Genomic DNA, 24606 nt, shown 5'->3' with positions numbered 1-24606 from the left:
TCCTGCTTTTGGCTTCCCAAACTGCAAACCCAAACGTATGGCGGAACCCTATGAGAATGAGAGAGCTCCAGGATCTCAAGGGCAGGTGCATCTATACTACTGTATTTGAGATGTTCCTCAGCACAGAAGTAAGAAGTACTTCAGGTGAACCTGCAAGTTTTTTGGGGTTGGCCAACTAGCTTGTGTGTATGGGGCCTGACAGAAGATGGAGGAGGAGACAGATAAGGCACTTTGAATTCCAAGAGATAAACTACCACTAGAGGTGTCTAGAAGTGGCTTACTACCCTCTGACCATAGACAACATATGTATGCTCAACCAAACCAGGAGGAATAGTTGTTGGCCAAAGGTGTGTAGCCATTGAAATGAATGCGAAAGAGCTAGACCACTTAGCAAATGAGCAAAATTAGAGCAGTGCTGAGGTCAACAATAGAACAGTGTACAGTTTCAGGCCAAACATTATCCAGATGAAAGTTTCTGCTAGATAATGGAACATTGACTTTTCTGTTTTATGACATTGCTCCTTGTACAGGTACAAATATGCTTTTCCAGTTGAGTTAATGTGTTAGTTTTACACAAATAGCTTTTTGTTTGTGCTGTAAACAGAGTACACAATCACTGGTATGTGGTACTAAGTAACTTGAGTAACATGACCACTTACCAGCCTGGCTGCTGTACTGACCTGAGGCTTCTTGTTTACTGTAGTCTCCAGGCTTCACTGGATGGGCCGAGGTGGCCAAGGGGGCGAGTAGTATCAGCCAAAAACTGAGAGACCTCATGTTCTTCTGCTGGAGATCTGCGACCTGAAGGCTATTCCTTCACATGAGTTACACTTATATACTTCCTTGTTTGCCAGTGTTAGGTATGAGTAACTTCTCCGGTTACAACAATTAACCTCTTCATGTGTGGTAGCACGTAGAAGCAAGACACCGCAGGAAACAGGAAAGGAACACTACCTCATTTGTGTCCAAAAGTTTTGGATAACTTCTAGGCTGCTGAACTGACATTTACTTGACAATTATAGCTTAGGCATACATCATGTGGAAATAAAAGATTATGATGACTAGTAAGATGCCTATATACGTGATTATCAAAGGTATATGTTGGCGTATTCATGTTTTATAGAGAATATCTCATGTATTTTTTAATGTTAGTTTCATTATGTTGATCACTCTGTATAAGAGAGTCCATGGGGGTCATTTACAAAGACTCATGTTGTCCTGTGACCCCAGAGGATGGCGTACACCTGATCATGAATTAAGCTTACGCTTTAGCTGTCTATCAGCCTAGAATGAAATCTACGTAGCTCGTAGCTGCCATAGATATCAGTCAATGCCAGAAAAATGACATAAATGATAAATGTGGCAGGGTCAATGGTTGTGACCTCGCCACACAGCTCCTTGTCAGAAAGTAGCAAAGGAGGCGCAAACACGTCATTTGCACAAAAAATGGCATTTAAAAAGTTACAAATCGAAGATTTGCAACTTTTTTTTTTCACTAGAAAACTGGCATAGGGGATTGTTAATTGACCGGCAATGTATTATTTTTTTTTGCGAGGAAAGCATAGAAAATACATTTGTGACTATATTTAGGCACAATGGTGTTTAAAAAATCATAAGCCTATTATCTGCAACTTTTTACACCAGTTTATGGAGTAGGGGGTCATAGTAAATGAGCCCTATTGTAGCTATATTTATGTTTATAACAAACAGCAATCTCACAACTTGCTCTGACAGCGCAATACGGGCAAGAGCTCTGTGCGCCGGTGCCAATCCACATCATGTCGCGTAGAGATGCCAGGATCTACAACTGAGCCTCTACACAGCTCATGGTTTGATGAACCTTGCAGGTGATTTTCTAGGTGTTATTTATTTGTTTTACGTGTCAGCATTTTATTTATCACACAGTAGAAGGCATACACTTCCACATATCACTCATAAATATCATTTATTAACATGTATTCACTATGGATTTGCATATATGTATTATGTATTTACACTTTTGAAGGATATTGGCAATTGTATATTTTGATCAGATTATGATTATTGCATGAATTGATTAATTATCTGATTAATTTGTATGTCTCTAAACATACCTCACACTGGCACATGTCTCACTGCTTGAGAAAAGCCTCATTGTGTTAGGCTGAAACGTTGTTTTTGGGGGTTAATAAAACAGGTCCACCACTTTTTCACCATATCTTGGAGTCCTGCCTCATTCTTCCATTGTATATTTATTTTTAGATTTTAAAAATGTAACTTTGGCAGCCATCTTCGGGGCACACACATGTGTTTCTTGCGTCTCTGTAAAGACAACAGGGCCATCCTGGCTAACGAATCACAGCAGTCAGCAACCCATACATGTATTAGTTAATTATATACACATGATCAAGCATATATTCATACATGTACCGGTATATATTTTTAACTATATTTTGTAATAAATGATGTAGCAAAAAAGGTCCACTATTAGGGTGCACTCACACAGCGGATTTTGCTGCAGAAATTTCCGTGACTAAAAATCAGTTCCATTCACCCGAATAAGTCAAGTGAGTGGAACTGATTCTCAGTATTGGAATTTTCTGCAAAAAAATCTGCATCCTGTGAGTGCACCCTTAGGGTGGTCCGCATCCAAGCCGCAGTTTTGGCGGCTCGGATGCGGACCTATTCACTAGAATGAGGCTGCAAAAGATGCGGACAGCACTCCGTGTGCTTTTCGCATCCGTTACTCCGTTCCATGGTTCGCAAAAAATATATAACCTGTCCTATTCATGCTTGATAAAGACAGCAACAAGCTGTTGAAACGTCGCTTGACTTTGGGTTTAATAAACCACCGTTTGCTTTTTGATATCCTGGAGTGCTGCTGGCTATTCTTTCATCTCTGTCCTATTCTTGTCCGCGTTTTGCAGACAAGAATAGGCAGTTATATTAAAGGCTGTCTATGCCGTTCCGCAAATTGCTTTGTTTTACGCATCCGTGATTTGCGGACCCCAAAACAAATAACGGTCATGTGCATGAGGCCTTAAACAAATGTAGAAAATTCAACTATATTATCTTTTGCTAAGCATCTGTGATTTATGAAATTTTTCTTCCTTTACGTGTCCCTTTTTCAGTAATCAGAGCCACAAAATTTGGAAGAGCAAATCAGTCATGAGAATTAAGAAAAAAGACACTTTAAGGGCTCTTTCACACTTGCGTTGTTGTGTTCCGGCATAGAGTTCCGTCGTCGGGGCTCTATGCCGGAAGAATCCTGATCAGGATTATCGCAATGCATTCTGAATGGAGAGAAATCCGTTCAGGATGCATCAGGATGTCTTCAGTTCCGGACTGGAATGTTTTTTGGCCGGAGAAAATAGTGCAGCATGCTGAGCTTTTTGCTCCAGTCAAAAAGCCTGAACACTTGCCGCAAGGCCGGATCCGGAATTAATGCCCATTGAAAGGCATTAATCCGGATCCGGCCTTAAGCTAAACGTCGTTTCGGCGTATTACCGGATCCGACGTTTAGCTTTTTCTGAATGGTTACCATGGCTGCCAGAACACTAAAGTCCTGTTTGCCATGGTAAAGTGTAGTGGGGAGCGGGGGAGCAGTATACTTACCGTCCGTGCGGCTCCCGGGGCGCTTCAGAGTGACGTCAGGGCGCCCCACGCGTATGGATGACGTGCTCGCATGGATCACGTCATCCATGCGCATGGGGCGCCCTGACGTCATTGCTTCAGTTCACTTGCGGTGTTACGGATCCGGCGGGCACCTCTGGCAAATGGAGTGCACGACGGATCCGGACAATGCAAGTGTGAAAGAGGCCTAATACTAGTACAGCATTATATGATCACAGACATTGTATTGACATCTAGTTAATACAGAGGTCTTTAGAAATTTGGTTTGTGTACATATACTGTAGAGTATTACATGAAATATTCAGTATATTGATTTCATTCACAGTAGAAATGTTATAGTTACAAGCCTTATTGTATTTGGGTGTGATTTGTTTCTGGGTGTTACTATTCCCTCTCTTCACCTGATAAAGAGAGTGGTGCGTTCTTGAAAGGTATAACTAGTAATAAGACAACACTGTAGGCGTTTAAATTTGTTAAAAAATAATTTATTATCCCAGTGGTTTCCTTCAATCCACCTGGTGATTGTGATTCATCTCCATTAGAGACGAGTGAATCGAAGTTGATGAAGTGGAATTCGATGCAAATTTCTGGAAAAATCTGATTTGCGCTGAATCTGAATTTTCTCACATTTTGTGGTAACGAATCGCATTTTTTCCTAAAATGGCTGCTACACATGTTAGGACATGGAGCAAGGAACTCTGGGAATGAGGGATCACCCACAATGCCATGCATGCAGCCAGACAGCCCTGTGATGTCACAGCCCTATACATAGCCTCAGCCATCTTGGATTCAGCCATTTTCCAGTGTACTTTGTGCAGGGAGAGACGTTAGCAGGCGCTAGAAATAATGGTAGAAAATACTTTAAAACTTTTATTTTGCTGAACAGAGGTTCAAGGAAAGGATAGGGAGGAATCATTCCACAGTATTGAAGCAGAACAGGGTTCAGTAGAGGAGTTTACAGCCTGGGTAATAGGATCAATCCTTGTCACGGCAGGGAGTGGGGAAAAACCCCCACAGTGCAATGACAGTGGCTGCAACGCCAGATAGCAGGGAACAGGGAGCAGGACACCTCCTAATGCAACCCTGGAATCTCCCTAGACTCCTAGTGCATGAGCCGCCTCTGAAGGTAAGGGGGCTCATGCTCACCAACCTAGAACCCTAGGTATCCCTGCTATGCCCTAGGCCTGATGACAGGGCAGAGACCACCCATTCATCCTTCACCACGGATGAATGGTGTCCCCAGAGGCCCAGTAGCTGGCAGGATGCAAGACTATGGGATAAGCAGTACGGCAGGTAAGTACCACAGCAACAAAACAAATGCTATCCACACTTACCTGCCGCAGCCGAGATGGAAGGACGACTCCAGGCTGGGAAGCCCACAGTCTTGCTATTGCTTAAACCCCTCCGGGAAAGCAAGCCCCTTTCGGAGCACGCACACCAACAAATAAACCTCCAAACAAAGACCACACCAAAACAACATACACCAGGTGGGGAGGAATAACAGAAACACACCGGAGGGGACACACAGCTAGGGCAAGGTAAACAATATAAAAAATAAGGGTGACTCACACAGACATCACATTCAGCCAGGGAGCAAAGCTCCTACACAGACTGACAACCAACAACCTGCACTTTCCTTTTATATGGTGTTTTCCCTGTTTTGGTTGGCACGGGGTTAATTACTAGTGGTGTGGTGGGTGTGACCTCAGGCCTCCTTATATATTGGTGTGTTGGAGCCTGAGGTCACACCCACCACACCACTAGTAATTAACCCCGTGCCAACCAAAACAGGGAAAACACCATATAAAAGGAAAGTGCACGTGCAAACAACAAACTACACGTTGCCACAAGCAACGAGTCTGCACGGCAACCGCGTCACGGTCAAACACTAAAATGACCGTGACAATCCTATTACACCTTGCTGCACTAACTTGGAATTCAAATTGCCATTATACAGCTCTGTAATTCTAGCAAACCATTCTTGTTATTGGGGTGCAAGTGCTGTTGTTTGATACAGCCATTAACAGGGTTTATTACAAGGAAATGTTTCTATGTCTTATTTGCCCTTGTGCAGTGCAGTTATATGTTCTAAAGCTTTTTGGGCTTGTATTAGTGGGAAAAAAGGGCTTATTAGCCATTGTGTGGTAAAGTGAGAAAATGACAGCCCTTTTTGGCGTGCATTAGTGGCAAAAAAAATATATTATTTGCCATTCAGCAGTGCAGTTATATGTTCTAAAGCCCTTTTTGGCGTGTTTTAGTGGCAAAAAGTAAGGGCCTATTTGCCGTTCAGCGGTGCAATTGTATGTTCTAAAGCCTTTTGTGGTGTGTATACGTGGAAAAAGGTAAGGGCCTATTTGCCATTCAGCGGTGCAGTTATATGTTCTAAATCCTTCTTTGGCGTGTATTAGTGGGAAAAAAAGGGGCTTATTAGCCGTTGTGTGGTGAGAAAATTACAGACTTTTTTAAGGTGTTTTAATTTCCTTTTTATTTATTTATTTGATCTAACAGTATGTCAGACAAAGAAGTGCCAGGCCCTGCACAGGGGAGTAGCAGAGGCCTAAATGTTTCTGGTGCAGGCACAGGTAGCAGCAGAGTAAGGGGCGTGGCAGCAGGACTCGCAGCGAGAGGCCTGAGCTCCCGGTGTCATCTAGTGGTCGTGTCTTGACCAGCAACCTAACGGTTCTTGAATGGTTGACTCGGTCATCCACTTCGTCCCAAGTGACATCAGACACCCACAGCCAAGAATCGGTGGGTTCATCAGACACAACCCTTAGTTGCAATAAAATGAAATAAAATGAGTCACTAGGTTTCAACGGTACTTGCGCTGCTGGTCTCTCGAAATGAAGTGGGTTCTTCACAAATGCAAAGTGTTAATATAGTGGGACCGCGCTGCTCCTTGTTCACACAAGGCGTTTTTCCAGGAATGCAGGTAATCACTTTCTCTGGCTCAAGACAGACACCCTTCAGTTGCATAGTGGTGTGCTTTAACCCAGATTGAAGCTCAGCAAATCTATGCTGGATCGTTAAAGGCTTTTCTGCAAGATGTCATAAATCACACAATAGTGAGAGTACCTCCGGCACAGTAAAAACTTTCTGTTTTATTATACTCACAGAAGTAAAAAGGTTATTCAGCATATCAATATGATAGTATTCTTTCCGCTGAATAACCTTTTTACTTCTGTGAGTATAATAAAACAGAAAGTTTTTACTGTGCCGGAGCAGTTACCTCACTATTGTGTAATTTATGACATCTTGCAGAAAAGCCTTTAACGATCCAGCATAGATTTGCTGAGCTTCAATCTGGGTTGAAGCACACCACTATTCAACTGAAGGGTGTCTGTCTTGAGTCAGAGAAAGTGATTACCTGCATTCCTGGAAAAACGCCTTGTGTGAACAAGGAGCAGCGCGGTCCCACTATATTAACACAACCCTTAGTTGGCATGGCCCGGGAGCAGGCCCTGTCCCCTCACCTGTCCTCAACCTGCCTCTGTGCTTTTCATGTTCCCTCAGCCAGAGAAGTATTATATGCTGTGGGCTAAGCATCACTATACAGCAAGGACGAGCTACTAGAGGACAGCCAGCAGCTACTGGCCAGCCAAGATATGGAGAAGACATCCACCGCTTCCTCCGGTAGGCGGGCAAGTAGTGATGAGGAGAGTGGGATGGAAGCTGGTGTTGAGAGCAGTCAGGCTCCTGACCCAGAGATGTTTGAGAAGGACATCAGTAACGTGCAGACACTACTCGATGATGATGTAGCTGATCACACTTGGGAGCCGGGTGACAAAGGGGCTTCATCATCATCGGGAGTAGAGGGTGGCAGCTTGCCCGTGAGGCAGCAGTGGAGCCAGAAAGTCACTAGTGTGACAGGAAGTCAGCAGAGTGGCAGCAGTGGGAGGTTGTGAGCCAAACATGCCCGAGATAGACCACCCACTTCGCAGGAGCCTACCTGCCCGGAAAGTAGTTGTGCAGGGGTTCACAGAAGCAGCGGCGGTAGCAGTCAGTCAGATCGGAGTGTTAGGGGTAAAATCACCTACTCTGTGATGTGGCAGTTTTTTGTTAAGCCACCGGAGGAGGTGAACATGGCCGTTTGTAGAGTCTATGGGCAGAAGGTGAAGCGTGGCCAGGGTGCTAATGTTGTCACCACGGCCCTGCGTCAACATATGCAGCATCACCATAAAGTGGCCTGGGAGAACTGTGGCTCCGATGTGGTGGTCCAGCCTGCCGCAGCAACTGCTACATCACCCAGTGGCACACACACGGTTTCGGGCAGTCAAGGCTCCACCACCTCAGCTGAAGGGAGCTGTCTGTCCTTCCCATCAGCTGGTGGTCCTGATGCTCTTGCTCCTCTTCCTACTCCTCATCAGTCAATCCGTCAGCAATTGATCACCGAAGCGATTGACAAGAGACAACAGTATGCGTGCACTCATCCAACAGCGCAGAAGCTGAATGTGCTCCTGGCCAAGTTGCTGGTGTTGCAGTCCCTCCCTTTCCAAGTGGTGGACTTTGCACCTTTCAGAGAACTGATGGCTTGTGCCGAGCCCAGGTGGAAAGTCCCAAGCCGTCATTTCTTTGCCAAAAAGGCAGTACCAGCCCTCCACAATTATTTAGAACAGAAGGTGGTCAGACCTTGAGCCTGCCAAAGTGCACGGCAGCGTGTGGAGCTGTAACTATGGTCAGGGACAATACATGTCCTTTACGGCCCCTTAGGTGAATGTGGTTCCTGCACAGCCACAACAGCAACTTGGCCAGGTGACGCTGCTTCCGCCTCCACGTTGTCACGCTGTTGGTCCTGCGACAATGTCCTCCTCATCCTCCAACATGTCCTCAGCCTCCACTGCAGGGACAATTCACAGTGCTCCTCCAGCATACCACATGTGCAGGGCTTTGTGGTGTCACGCTGTTCTGCACCTCGTTTGCCTGGACGAATGGAGTCACACTGCTCCGTGTCCTTCATCAAGAAATCGAATCCTGGCTTTATCCGCGACAACTCAAAATTCAAACCATGGTGACCGACAACGGGAAGAACATGGTGTCGGTGCTACATCAAGGTGGGCTGAGCCATGCACCCCGCATGGCACACGTGTTCAATCTGGTTGTCAAGTGGTTTCTGAAGTCTTCGACCCATCTGCACGACATCCTAAAAATGGCTAGGAAACTTTGCATGGACTTCAGCTCATACAACGCAAAGCACACCGTCCTTGAGCTGCAAAGGCAGAACAACATCCCCCAACATAGGCTGATATGTGACGCTTCCACCCTCCATATATTGAACCGACTAAACAAACAGAGAAAGGCCATAAACGATTTCTTGATGATACAAGCAGACTGGAGTACTCCCCTGTGTAACTTCGATGTCAGCCAGTGGCAGCTCATGCGTGACACCTGCTGCCATTTGCTCACGCCCTTTGAGGAGGCCACGCTATTTGTCAGTCGCCAGGACTACAGGATAAATAACGTCATTCCACTGCTTCATGGCCTGGAACAGATGCTGGTAAATCTGGCTGGTCAGGGGACTGCAGACGTGGTGCCTAGATCTCACGGCCACTTGAGCCCTGTGGGGGCTGAACTGGAGGAGGAGGAGGATATTGGAGCCAAGCAATGTGTAGCGAAATGGGTGGTTTTTATATATAGGTGACAGGAGAGGAGGAGCAGGAGCAGCCAGAGGAGCTACAGGGTGATAAAGAATATGAGACAGAGGACCCAGACACACCATGGCAGTATGCAGTGGAGATGGAGGCAGGGAGTCCCTCTGAGTCACTTACACAAATGGCCCCATGCATGCTCACTTGCTTGCGCATTGACAGCCGAATTGTCAGCATTCGGCAGAGGGATGACTACTGGCTCTCCACCTTGTTGGACCCTTGCTACTGGTACAAAATGGGGGGCTTTTTTTACACCCGCTGAGAGGGAGGACAAACTGAACTACTATAGAGACATCCTTTTTAGTCAGTTGGCCGGTGCCTATCTGCGCCATTGTCCATCCTCTCGCAGGTCTGGCCGGGGGCCCTCTGCGCTCATGTCCCTTTGCCATGGCTGCTGTAGCAGGGTGGGGGGGTAGGAGCAGTTTCAGCTCCATCAGCAGGAGCTTGAGTCTAGAGTCGCTGATGAGCAGCTTTCTTTACCCGCCTAGTGAAGAACCTACTCAACAGCAGCAGCTAGGTGGTAGCATACTTGGACATCACCTTGCCACCCTACACTGAAGATCCGCTGGACTACTGGGCATCCAAACTGGATTTGTGGCCGCAACTGGCAGAGTTTGCCCTGGAAAACTGTCCTGCCCGGCCAGTAGCGAGGCATTAGAGTGGTTGTTTAGTGCGGCAGGGGCCATAGTTATACCAAGAAAAACTCGCCGGTCCACCCAAAATGTGGAGAGACTGACCTTTGTCAAGATGAATCAGTCAGGATTTCCACCCACCAATACCTGATGCATCAGACTAGATCATCCATGGTGCCACACCAACACTTTCACAAAAGAGACCGGTTTCTTCTGGCTACCTGTCTCAGATACTATTCTGATGCTGCCACCCCCCTGATGCCACACATATGATGCCAAGTGCTCGTTCTTTCACCCACCCATCTTTTAGCTGTTACTGGTATTGCCACCCACCTCCCACTCTGTCAACGGGTCACTCTGTGGTCTCTTGATGCTGTTGCCTCCTCACCACTCAGGTCTCCGATGCTGCTGCCAAATCCACATTGTCATTGTGCCACCCTGTTGCCTCCTCCTGATGCTGCTGCTGCCGCAACCTTCACACTCTGTCATTATGACACTCTGTGGCTTCCTAATGCTTCTGCTGCCACCTCCTCACTGTCATTGTGCCACCCTGTGGCCTCCTCCTGATGCTGCTGCCACCTCCAGACTGTCATTGGGCCACTCTGTGGTCTCCTCATGCTGCTTCTACCTCTCCACTGTCATAGGGCCGCTCTGTGGACTTCTAATGCTATTCCCATCCTCCCACTTCGTGACTGGGCCCCTATTTTGCCTTTCGGCCTGGCTGACATCATCATTTATTTGACTCTTCTTCTGATCTGTCAGAAGGAAGGAAAAATGAGACGCACAACGTATCCTGTCTATGTAACAGCTGTAGTGCCTGCATGACATGGTCCCTGATTTGCATCAGAATTGGCTTATGCTTTGGTAGCCAAAAGCAGAAGTGGGTACAAAACACAGAAGACATGCATATATTCCAATCACGTGTCATCTCTGTTTTGGATCCACTCCTGTTTTTTTGACAATAGCAATACTGATTGATTGCTGACCAAATGCTGACCGAGTGAAGGCGGATGCTCGACAGACAGGATCAGATTTTTGGGGGTTATTGTTCTGACGGATGAGAGGAAGGGCAAAACAATCAGTGACGTCAACACAAACTTACTGCTGACACCCTCTCCACTCTGTCGGGGGGCTCTACTTGTATAAGCATTTAATAGAACAGGTTCTCTAGACATCTATGTGGAATCAGCTGACGACGGTGTAAAAGGAGGGCACTCTTTCACGCTACAGTAGGATCCTGGGCCTCAGCACGGTTCTTTGTACCTGGCACTAACATCAACCTGTAAGGCTGAGTTCACACTTGAGTTATTTGGTCAGTTTTTTCCCCGTAACTGCCCAAATAAGTTAAGTGTGCAGTGATTCTAAGAGCGACGCCTGTCATCTACATGTCATACTGACTCACAGTACTGTTGTACTACCACAGCAGACTCCCTATGATTTGTATATAAAAACTAAGAAGACAGGTTGGCATTAGCAGGAGGTGCTCGAACCCACATGCAGTTGTGCATATATACAGGGGAGCAAATCCTGCACTTGTGGCCCGTTGCTAATGGCAATCCCCAGCAAAATGCATACGGTGGAGGATGCCCGCGGCGAACCACAAGTACCACAATAGACATCCTACACAAGGTAACAAGTGCAGATGTCATAATTAATATAACAATATAACAAAACAATAACAAACACAGGTGCACTCTGTAGTCTCACTAAACCCTCAAACTGATTTTAAAATTGAGAGATTAGTCAACATGTTCTACGGTGTAGAACATGTCTAAGCCCGGGCACCACGCCAAGGTTTCTCAAGTAGCCCGGGACCTAACACTCTCCTACCTGAGCCGTGCATGTGGGTTCGAGCACCTCCTGCTAATGCCAACCTGTCTTCTTAGTTTGTATATATAGATTCCTGGAGGTGTATAAACTCTAATTTAAATGTGCCTGTTTTCCATCTACAGGCTACATTTAGGTGCACCTGTGAGGCCTGGGACATATCAGCCAGTCTTGAGTGGGACTCGCAGACTCCTCCCTCCTCTCATTGCAAGCATGGCTACATGCTGGAGGTAACTGGTGAGCTGTTTGTGAATCGGCCTTATGCTCCTGTAATTTGCCCACTGGCTCCTGGTATCGCCCATACGGCTCAGGTAGGAGAGTGTTAGGTCCCGGGCTACTTGAGAAACCTTGGCGTGGTGCCCGGGCTTAGACATGTTCTACACCGTAGAACATGTTGACTAATCTCTCAATTTTAAAATCAGCTTGAGGGTTTAGGGCTCTTTCACACTTGCGTTCTTGTCTTCCGGCATAGAGTTCCGTCGTCGGGGCTCTATGCCGGAAGAATCCTGATCAGGATTATCCTAATGCATTCTGAATGGAGAGAAATCCGTTCAGGATGCATCAGGATGTCTTCAGTTCCGGAACGGAACGTTTTTTGGCCGGAGAAAATACCGCAGCATGCTGCGCTTTTTGCTCCGGCCAAAAATCCGGAACACTTGCCGCAAGGCCGGATCCGGAATTAATGCCCATTGAAAGGCATTGATCCGGATCCGGCTTTAAGCTAAACGTTGTTTCGGCGCATTGCCGGACCCGACATTTAGCTTTTTCTGAATGGTTACCATGGCTGCCGGGACGCTAAAGTCCTGGCAGCCATGGTAAAGTGTAGCGGGGGAGCAGTATACTTACCGTCCGTGCGGCTCCAGAGTGACGTCAGGGCGCCCCAAGCGCATGGATCATGTGATCGCATGGATCACGTCATCCATGCGCATGGGGCGCTCTGACGTCATTCTGGAGCGCCCCGGGAGCCGCACGGACTGTAAGTATACCGCTCCCCCGCTCCCCGCTCCTACTATGGCAACCAGGACTTTAATAGCGTCCTGGGTGCCATAGTAACACTGAACGCATTTGGAAGACGGTTCCGTCTTCAAATGCTTTCAGTACACTTGCGTTTTTCCGGATCCGGAGTGTAATTCCGGCAAGTGGAGTACACGCCGCATCCGGACAACGCAAGTGTGAAAGAGGCCTTAGTGAGACTACAGAGTGCACCTGTGTTTGTTATTGTTTTGTTATATTGTTATATTAATTATGACATCCGCACTTGTTACCTTGTGTAGGATGTCTATTGTGGTACTTGTGGTTCGCCACGGGCATCATCCACCGTATGCATTTTGCTGGGGATTGCCATTAGCAACGGGCCACAAGTGCAGGATTTGCTCCCCTGTATATATGCACAACTGCATGTGGGTTCGAGCACCTCCTGCTAATGCCAACCTGTCTTCTTAGTTTGTATATATAGATTCCTGGAGGTGTATAAACTCCAATTTAAATGTGCCTGTTTTCCATCTACAGGCCACATTTAGGTGCACCTGTGAGGCCTGGGACATATCAGCCAGTCTTGAGTGGGACTTGCAGACTCCTCCCTCCTCCCATTGCAAGCATGGCTACATGCTGGAGGTAACTGGTGAGCTGTTTGTGAGTCGGCCTTATGCTCCTGTAATTTGCCCACTGGCTCCTGGTATCGCCCATACGGCTCAGGTAGGAGATTGTTAGGTCCCGGGCTACTTGAGAAACCTTGGCGTGGTGCCCGGGCTTAGACATGTTCTACACCGTAGAACATGTTGACTAATCTCTCAATTTTAAAATCAGTTTGAGGGTTTAGTGAGACTGCAGAGTGCACCTGTGTTTGTTATTGTTTTGTTATATTCCCTATGATTTGCCATGAATAAATTCGGATCGAACCAAGTTTTTTCAGAAAATTTGGCGAACCAGACGAATTGAATTTTTGAGAAATTCACTCATCTCTAATCTCCATTCTTTGCCCAGGCATCTATAAAGAATCGGTACAACCACCTCCTTAATGGTCTTAATGGTTCAACACAGTAGATATCCCTCTTAGTGCCCCCACACAGTAGTTATACACCCTCTTTGACCCCGTACAGTAGTTATGCTCCTTTTATTCCTGCATACAGTAGTTATGACCCCTTAGTGCCCCCATACAGTAGTTATGCCACTTATTACCCCCACACAGTAATCATGCCCCCTTAATGCCAACACACAGTAGTTATGCCCCCTTAGTCCCTCCTCACAGTAGTACTCCCTCTCAGTGCCCACTTATAATAGTGTAAAGTTGTAGTAGTGTAAATAAAATAGAAAACCAGTAATTCTTCTTACCTAGCCCCCGTTCCCCTGATGATCACATCCTGCTCTCCCCAGCAGGCTAAATCCTGTCACTTCATCATGCCTGCTGAGTAGGAGAGTGCTGTAGGCCGGGGACAAGCTGAGGATTGAGCCTTGACCCATGCTCCCTTCTACTCACTCGCGCATGTTGGGAAGAACACAAGCCAGGAATAAGGCCCGGGCTCTAATGGATGTCTGTCATAATTACTGTGGTACACCAGTTTTGATATCCTCCATGCTGCGGGAGGATGCCCTTCATTTATGATTTAAAAAATGTAACTTCAGGCAATCATATTGGAGTCACACATTTATTTCCTACGTTGTCTGTATAGACCAGCAGCCTGGCTGACAAATGACAGCAGCCCATACATGTATTAGAAAATTACATACACACGATTAAGCAGATTTTTATCAGTAACACATATAAATCAAAAGTTGGAGCCCATGCATACAGTAATATACTGCATGCGGTAATATTATGTTTGATTGAGTTTACATATATTTTGGGATAAATGACATAGCTAGAAAGGTCAACTTTTAGGGTGTACTCGCATGCTGTGAATATTTGTTGCAGAAATTTCTGTGACTGAAAATCAGTTCCTTTCAGATCTTGCTAAAATCCATGTGCTTCCTGCTCCAGTCAAATGAATGGAACTGATTTTCAGTAGCAGAACTTTCTGCCTAAAATATCTGCAGCGTGTGAAGACACCCTAATGAATAACAAACCAGCTTAAACAAATATACTGTATGTAAAAATTAAACTTTATTATCATTTGCTAAGCATCTGTGATTTATGAGATTTTTTTTCATTTCCATGTGCCTTTTCAATATGAACAAATAAAAGTCATGAGAAACGAGAACTAAACATTTCAATAATTTACAGTAATTGTGGGGAAGGAAGTGCAGTATTACATGATCACAGATATCACCGTATCAGATAGCTAATGCAGAGGTAGCACATTATAATTAAATATGTGGAAATGTTATATTCAGGCCTCTTTCACACGAGCGTGACGCATTAGGTCCGGATGCGTTCAGTGAAACTCGCACTATTTTGCAAGAAAGTTCACTCAGTTTTGTCTGCGATTGCGTTCAGTTGTTCAGTTTTTTCCGTGCGGGTGCAATGCGTTTTGATGCGTTTTTCACGCGCGTGATAGAAGGTTTACAAACAACATCTCTTAGCAACCATCAGTGAAAAACGCATCGCACCCGCACTTGCTTGCGGATGCAATGCGTTTTTCACGCAGCCCCATTCACTTCTAAGGAGCCAGGGCTGCGTGAAAAACGCAGAATATAGAACATGCTGCGATTTTCACGCAACGCAGAAATGATGTGTGAAAAACCACGCTCATGTACACAGACCTATTGAAATGAATGGGTCAGGATTCAGTGCGGGTGCTATGCGTTCACGTCACGCATTGCACCTGCGCGTAAAAATCGCTCGTGTGAAAGGGGCCTCAAATGATTGCTACATATATTTGATGATAAATGACATAGCTAGGAAGTTCCACTGTCAGGGATAATAGTAACAAGCTTAGGCCAAGTACACACAGCCGTTGCCCAGCCGTGGTCTGTATTGCGGCCCACAAACAGCAGGTTTGCAACATGCGGGCATCGGCTGTGTGCTCACAGCATTACGGATGCAGACTCATTCGCTTGAATGGGTCCGCAATCTGGAAGGTGCGGTGCGGAGTGGAGGCACGGAAGCACTACAGAGTGCTTCCGTGGGGTTTCTCTCTGTTCTATTTTTTTGAGGTGTGGCCTGATTACGGACCTATTCAAGTTGAGCAGCAATTTGCGGTCCCCAATGCACGGAAGGGCCAGCCAATGGCCGTGTGCAAGAGGGCTTAAACAAATGTATGTAATAAAGTTCAACTATATTATCTTTTAGTAAGCATCCGTGATTTATGACATTTTTCTTCCTTTCCATGTCCCTTTTTCAATAATCAGAGCCACAAAATGCAGAAGAACAAATCATTCATGAGAATTGAGAACTAAACATGTAAATAATTTACAGTATTAGCGGGGAAGTAAGTACAGTATTACAAGATTCCAGACATTTAGTGTTAGCTAGTTAATGCAGAGATCTTTAGAAATTTGGTTTGTGTACATACAGAGTATTGCATCAAATTTTCTGTATATTGATTTCATTCACATTGAAAATGTTACAGTCACAAGACTTATTGCACTTGGGTGTGATTTGTTTCAGGGTGTTACTATTTGTTCTTTTCAAATGATGAAGAGAGTGGTGGGTTTTTGAAAGGTATAATCAGTAATAAAACAACACTTTACAATCGTTCAGGATGGATGACGTGATGACGTAGGGAGGAGCTGCGTCGCGCTCCCCCCTTTCCTCCTACCTCGCTATGGTGACCTTCGGCGTCCGTATGTAACGGATCACTCTGGATATTGGCGGTGCTGCCGTGCTGCCTGCGTTAGCGGAGGTTCTCTCCCTCTGAGTCTGCGCTCCCTGGACTTAGGCGGCCTCGGGCTATTTCTGTCTCTCTCCGTCTCCTCCACCCCAATCCCGACAGGATCGGAAGGTTTGGTGCCTGTCTCTTTCGTCTCTATCTCCTTCCACCTGCTTCAATGCTTCCTCCTGCCTTCTGCCTCCATGAATTAGTCACCTCCTCCCTCCATGAATAAGCCACCTCTTCTATGAGTTTTGATTGTGCCTCCCAGAACCCTTTGCCGTTTATCAGGTATATATATGTTTATAAGTGCCTACAGCGTGTTCTGTTTGTGATACTTTTGATATTGCTATCAAATATGTACTGGTACTGATCTAGATGAACTGTTGCTGAATCTTATTTTAAAAAAAAAGGGAGGGGGAGGAGAAAAAAAGGAAAAGAAGAAAAAGGAAGGGAAAAAAGGGAAAGAGAGTGAAGAAAAAAGGAGAAAAAAAGGGGGGAAGAAAAATAAAGAGAAAAAAGGGGGGAAAGAAGAAGAAAATAAATAAAGAAGGAGAAAGAAGGGGGGAGAAAGGGAGAAAAAAAAGAAACATATTAAAAGAGAGGAAGAAGAAAGGGGGAAGGAGATGGCCCTAAGCAAAATAGGCATTCAGCGGAACTTTCGTCTCAAAAAATGGGGCAGAAAACACTAGAATCTGCAAAAATAGACCATTTTTTTAAAGTCCCTAAATGTTATTACAAGAGCAGGACAAAAGGGATGGCTGATCTAAATGGGAAAAAAATGTCAGATTTAAAGTGGGTGAAGTAATGGAGGAGGATCTTTAGAATGAAAAGGTGAGGAGGGAAGAGTTAAACGATTCATCTATTGTGGAGCCTGCCCCATTAAAAAAAATCCTGGCTGAGGTAAAAAAAAAATGGAGATTTAATACAAAATATCTCAACGCAGCTCGGGGTAATTCAGACAGATGTGGTCCTGATAAGGGACAATGTTACAAAGATTCGGGACAGAGTTACAACTATAGAAAAAACAATGGGGGTTCTGGAGAATGAAGCTAAAATATCTAAATCTGAAAGTTCCACATTGGAAGGTTAACACTCTTAAAAAGAAGGTGGTCGATCTGGAGGACAGGTCTAGGAGATGTAGTTTGAGAATTTTTGGGTCTACCTGAAGGCTCTGAAGAGAAAAATCTTGCTGAAATTATACAGACCTTAATTCAGGAAAAGTTTGGGATGCAACATTTTTCTCCTCTGTTTCTGGTGGAAAGGGCACACCGGGTTCCAGGGGGTAAATCTATTTTTGGGAGGCAGTCACAGATACTCTTGGCGAAGATGCTGACATCACGAGTAGAGTTGAGCGGACACCTGGATGTTCGGGTTCGAAGGGTTCGGCCAAACTTCGGAAAAAAGTTAGAGTTCGGGACCCTAACTTGACCCCGAACCCGAACCCCATTGAAGTCAATGGGGACCCGAATCTTTGAGCACTAAAATGGCTGTAAAAATGTCATGGAAAGGGCTAGAGGGCTGCAAATTTCGTCAAAATGTGGTTAAGAGCATGGCAAGCTCTCTGCAAACAAATGTGGATAGGGAAATTACTTAAAATAACATAAAATACGTAAAAATAAAAAATAATAATCTTGATCTAGGAGGACCAGGTCCATCTGGAGTAGGAGGTTGAGGAGGCGGTGGATGTGGCGGTGTAGGTGGAAGTGGCGGTGGAGGAGGAGGAGGTAGCCTACACTGCTTTTTGGTTTAAAAAATTTTTCTTTTTTTTTACATTAGGGTACACCCCAAAACATTGGGAAATATAACCTGTAATAACCCCCTCCAGTCGTGCTAAACACACGTTCAGACAATACACCGGCTGCAGGGCAGGCCAGCACCTCCAAGGCGTAAAGGGCAAGCTCAGGCCATGTGCCCAATTTGGAGACCCAAAAGTTGCAGGGGCTGACCCCTGTCAGTTAGTTTGTGTAGGTGTGTGCATACTTACTGCCCCACCATGTCGCACGTCCACGTGATGTTCACGATCCAATTTGATATCTGCTCTATAAACTTTCGATGTTCTTTTATGCGCCTACCATGGTGATCACGGGTTGCGGGGAATCAGGGTTCCAGGCTGGAGAGGGAGCGTTAGAAAAAGAGACCAAATTTAAGGGAGATAAATGTATAAAAAAAAATTGGGATCGAGCAGAAATGTGGGAAAAGCTATTGAGGCGCAAATGTGGGACAAATTACAGAAGCCCAAATGTGGGCCAAAAGAGTCAAGCGGAATTGTGGGAAAAGCTATTGAGGCGCAAATGTTGGCCAAAAGAGTATAGCGGAAATGTGGGACATAGTATTGAAGCTTAAATGTGGTACAACTTGTTTAAGTTTAAGCATTGAATCAAAGGAGGTGGCGCGCATCAATTAAAGAAGCATTTCAGAAATTGTATTCCCTGTCACCTATGCAGAGCAGGGGTTTATTCACGTCAAAAATTGTATAATGTCAACCCAAGAATGTAACAGAAAAATTACAGAAATTAATTAACCTCTCTACTTGGTAGAGCAGGGGTCTATGACAGAAAACAATTGTTTATTGTCACCCGAAAATGTAAAATAAAAATTATTGAAATGTATTAAGATGTCAACTAGGTAGAGGAGGGGTGTATTACACCCAAAAATTGGTGAATTTGACCATAAAATGTAACTGACAAATGTTTTTTTTTTTTTTTTTTACCGGTCTAATAGATAAATCAGTGGTACATCACACCCAAAAAAATTTGAATTTCACCATAAAATGTAACAGACCATTTATTTTATTGTTTAACCTGTCTACTAGGTATAGCAGTGGTACTAAACACCCAAAAATTGGTGAATTTCACCCGAAAATGTAAATGACAATTATTATTTTTTTTTAACCGGCCTACTAGGTATAGCAAGTATAAAGGAGAAGGTGAGTTGATATATTCAACTGACCAAGAGGGGAGAGGAGTGGGAAAGCGCCAATCCAAGCTAAAAGCAGATTAAAAAATTACTGTCCCGGTGGTGAAGTAATACGCAACAACAGAAAGAAATAAGACAGCAATGGACAACACAGTCCCAATGAGTACATATGTAAAAAAAAAGGTATATAAAGAAAAAGTGGTATTGGTTTACCACTATATTCAATTAAATGCTCAATAAAATGTTCAGAGTGGTGATATTAAATCACAATGTAGGTTAAAAGTGGATTTTTAACATCCAACAACAATAAATTAAAATGGATAGATAACATCCAACAGGGCACTTACTTCCCTGGGGGGCCGTCAACAGGATAAGCACATAACACCTGTGACGAATACCCCCCTGGCCAGGATCGTTCGTAGAGTTACAGTGAATGATGGCAGCGAATATTTTGAATATAGTGATATATATTCGTAATTTCGAATATTCGATTTTTTTTTTAATCAGTACACATGATCCCTCCCTGCTTCTAGCTTGTGGGCCAATGAGAAGGCTGCAGTATATTTGACTTTAGGAGTAGTATTGTTTGCGAATTTTCGAATTTTTATTGCGATTTTTTTCAACTTACAACTATTAGACAAAGAATATTAAAGCACTATATTAGCTAAATTGCTCTATATTCGTTTTTTTTTTAATATTTGCTATATTGCTATAACTTTGTTTTTTCGAATATTCGTAATATTCTAAAACAAGAATATATAGCAATATAGTGAATATTAAAAAAAAATGAATTTAGAGCAATTTAGCTAATATAGTGCTATAATCTTCTTTGTCTAATAGTTGTAATTTTTTTCTCATCTGAAGTTCAGATTGGAAAAAAATTACAACTATAAAAAAAAAAGATTATAGCACTACATTTGCAAAATTGCTCTAAATTCGTTTTTTTCGAATATTCACTATATTGCTATATATTCTTGTTTTAGAATATTACGAATATTCGAAAAAACAAAGTTATAGCAATATAGCAAATATTAGAAAAAAAACGAATATAGAGCAATTTAGCTAATATAGTGGTATAATCTTTGTTTAATAGTTGTAAGCAATAAAAATTTGCATTACAAAAATTCGCATGACGAAAATTTGCATATTACACGATCATTACCTTGCTGATTTTTCGAGTAAAAAAAATCGTAGAATATAACGAATATTCGACGAATATTCGACGAATATTCTACAAAATATTTGCGAAATATAGCGAATTCGAATATGACCCGCTCATCACTACTCAGGAGCAAGATTAATACAGCAATGTTAATGAACCAGGCATATACAGTATATACACAATATGACAATTATATATTTTTTAACTGGCCTACTAGATATAGCAGTGGTACTATACACCCAAAAATTGGTAAATTTCACCCGAAAATGTTAATGACAATTTTTATTTATTTATTAACCGGCCTACTAGGTATAGCAGTGGTACTATACACCTAAAAATTGGTGAATTTCCCCCGAAAATGTTAATGACAATTTTTATTTATTTTTTAACCGGTCTACTAGGTATAGCAGTGGTACTATACACCCAAAAATTGGTTAATTTCACCAGAAAATGTAACAGATAATTTTTTTTATTTATTTAACCGGTCTAATAGGTATAGCAGTAGTACTATAGACCCAAAAATTGGTGAATTTTACCCGAAAATGTTAATGACAATTTATTTTATTTTTTTAACCGTCTACTAGGTATAGCAGTGGCACTATACACCCAAAAATTAGTGAATTTCACCCGAAAATGTAAATGACAAAAAGGTGAAATGATATCAAATAAAACATGTACAAAAATAAATTAAATTTGATTTATGAGTAGAGATGTCGCGAACATAAAATTTTTGAACGCGAATTTCTGCAAATCTTCACGAACGGGCGAACTGGGCGAACCGCCATAGACTTCAATAGACAGGCAAATTTTAAAACCCATAGGGACTCTTTCTGGACACAATAGTGATGGAAAAGTTGTTTCAAGGGGACTAACACCTGGACTGTGGCATGCCGGAGGGGGATCCATGGCAAAACTCCCATGTAAAATTACGTAGTTGACGCAGAGTGTGGTAAGTTAAATTCGCAATGCGATTAATATAACCTGTATTGATCGCATTGCGATTACAACTTAGATCTGAGTTCCTAATGGTTGTATTGCTAGAATATAACGAAGATTGAGAACATAGTGCTATATTCGTCAATTCTAGCAATACAACCATTAGGAACTCAGATCTAAGTTGTAATCGCAATGCGATTAATATAACCTGTATTAATCGCATTGCGATTACAACTTAGATCCAGTGGCGTTTGCGAGGGGGGTGCGGTGGGTACGGGCCGCACCGGGTGACACCAGTCTGATGGGGTGTCACCCGCGGCCCACCGGCCCAGGAGTTCTCACTCACAAGTTCAACTTCTAAACTTCGCAAGCAAGCAAGCATGTCTCGCCGTCACGTGGTAAAGGGGGACGGGGGTGTGACTCACTGCAGCCTGGTGAGTGGTGGGGTGTCGCGGCAGCTGCCCTGCAGGAGTCTCTGGTGCCGGGAGGAGGAGGTAGGTAGAGTGGCTCTGACTTTACAGACCAAATTATTTTAATAATACCCCAATAATAATAAGTTAATAACCTAACCCCATTCATAAATTACTGGTGGATTATTATAGAGACGGCCCCAGGCCAGGAGACATAAGGGGTTGGGTTGAACTGTGGGCTGGGGCCACTCGGCCACATTTACTAATCTTTGCTCAGGGGGGCCCTGATAAATATAGACCCACATGGTGTGGACTGGTCATTTTTACTAAGGAATATAGTTTAAACGTTTATGTGCAAAAGAGAAAATAAGAAGTCAGCTCCAATCAGATATCTGCACATAGACCAAGACTCTGGGTCTATGCAGATATCTGATTAGAGCTGACTTAGTGACTTATTTTGTTTTCTCTTTATCTCTTTATTATGGCTTCGGGGGGGGGGGGGCAGGGGTGACACCATTTTCTACCGCACCGGGTGACACCAGTCATAGCAACGCCAACCATTAGGAACCCAGCTCTAAGTTGAATTCGCAATGCGATTAATATAACCTGTATTAATTGCATTGCGATTACAACTTGGTCAAATTTGTGACACTGCAGCTTCCGAATTAATCTAAAATGGATGCTGTCCAGGAGGTGGGAGGGTCTGGGAGGGAGGGTATAATGCTGATTGGCTGGAATGTGTCTGCTGACTGTGAGGTACAGGGTCAAAGTTTACACAATGATGACGAATAGGGGGCGGACCGAACATCGCATATGTTCGCCCGCCGCTGCGAACGCGAACAAGCGATGATCGCCGGGAACTATTCGCCGGCGAATAGTTCGGGACATCTCTATTTATGAGGTGGAGTTCCATATGGAGTAGGAGTTTTAGGAAGCGGTGGACGTAGCGGAGTAGGTGGAAGCGGCGGTGGAGGACGAGATAGCCAACACAGGTTTTTGGTTTTATTTAATTTTTTAAAATTAAGGTACACTCCAAAACTCACAGGCAGCAGCATGAGTCATCAGCATGAGTCATCATCTGCAAAACAGTGGCCTCTAGTGCCTGGAATGCCAAATGACAGTTTAAGTATATACATTATGCAGAAATAGCTGTTGCACAATCTCACATCCCTACACTTGTAACAGCAGAGTGACGTGCAGCGCTATGTGACTCAAGCTTATATAGAGCCTGGGTCACATGCTGCTCTGGCCAATCACAGCCATGCCATTAGTAGGCATGGCTGTGATGGCTTCTAAGGTCAGACAGTTAACCGCTTGTTGATTGGCTGCTCTGCAGCCTTTCAAAAAGCGCCAAGAAAGCACAGAACCCGAACTTTTACTGAAATGTTCGGGTTCGGGTCCGGGGTCCAAAAATCCGAAAGTTTGGTACGGACCCGAACTTTACAGTTCGGGTTCACTCAACCCTAGTCACGAGATAGAGATATGGTTTTGAGAAGGGCAAAAGAGTGCCCTCCTATAGTATATAATGGAAGTAAACTGCTTTTCTTTCCGGACTTCTCTAAAGAGATCCAGGAAAAGAGACAAAGTTTTATGGCGGCTAAAAAACGTCTAAAGGAAAAGGACAGTAGATATTCATTTGTCTATCCAGCTAAACTGCAAATAATATTCAATGGTGAAACTCATTTTTTTGATACCTCGGACTCTGCTATAGACTGGCTGGATCATAATAATATTTAAGCACTTTTTCATGATAAATTTTTTTTTGTCCTTCTGCTTTAGATGGTGATGGGAGAGCGGGAGGGGTGGTCTTAAGTGAAAGATCTGTGCAGTCATGTGGCAGATCAGAAAGTGTGTGGGGGGGTGCTGTGGGATGGGTTGCGATATGTCTGCTAAGAAGGTGGGGTTGGGGGCAGGGATTTTGAATATATCTATATTATGGGAATCTGTTGGCTGGTTTGATGGCAGTTAGAATTTTCACTTGGAATGTACGAGGTCTTGGGGATAAGATTAAAAGACAGGCGGTTTTTGACCAGGTCGAGACATGCTACTGAGGAGTCGGTTTTGCGGATCTGTAGGGGATGAGCTGCGCAGACTTATCATTCTACCTTTACTAGCTACTCCAGAGGTGTTACAGTCCTGATTCATAGGGGGTTGATTTTGTCTGCGAGGCATCCTTTACCGATAAGCAAGGGGTGTTTGTTTTTCTCTATGGGAAACTTTCTGGAAGATTGTGTTTTTTGGCTTTTGTTTATATTCTACCCCCCTTCTCTTTATACGTACTTAATTGCTTATTAACCTTTGTGGATCAGTGGTCTGAATGCCCCTTGCTAGTTATTGGAGACTTTAACTGTGTCATGAATCCAGAAATAGATAGGATCTCTTTGGGGGGTCCACCTTGGCACGTTTTTGTCTGGAAGCAGGTTATGTTGATGTACGGGGATGGGTTGAAAAGGGGAAAAGAGCTTATTCCTGTATAATTAAATCTGGAAATTCCATGTCTAGGATAGACCTAGCCTTGATAAATAAAAACCATCTCAGACTTATTAAATTGATGAAATATGAGGCCAGGTTGTTATCGGACCATGTACCCCTATCTCTTGAAATAACCCTGTGGGGCAATGATTGCAAAGTAAGACCTCTATTTAGATTGAAACCCCCATTGGATTTCTATAATGGATAATGACACAGCTAGAGTTCAACTGGTATGGGACGCATTTA

The 24606-nt window shown here is 44.0% G+C and overlaps 1 protein-coding gene across 1 annotated transcript in view; it reads right to left on the bottom strand.

Annotated features, from left to right (window-relative positions):
- SMPDL3A (sphingomyelin phosphodiesterase acid like 3A) overlaps positions 1–834 on the bottom strand; it is a 43107-nt gene extending 42273 nt beyond the window's left edge. Inside the window, exon 1 of the mRNA XM_040429091.1 lies at positions 681–834. Coding sequence (XP_040285025.1) covers positions 681–777 — 97 coding nt within the window. The 5' untranslated portion in view covers positions 778–834. The remainder of the gene's footprint in view (positions 1–680) is intronic.
- Between the last annotated feature and the right edge of the window lie 23772 nt (positions 835–24606).

This window comes from Bufo bufo, chromosome 4, assembly GCF_905171765.1.
Source record: "Bufo bufo chromosome 4, aBufBuf1.1, whole genome shotgun sequence".
Classification (NCBI taxonomy): domain Eukaryota; kingdom Metazoa; phylum Chordata; class Amphibia; order Anura; family Bufonidae; genus Bufo; species Bufo bufo.
Note: the sequence above shows the minus strand (reverse complement) of the source record. Positions and strands in the feature narration are given on the sequence as shown.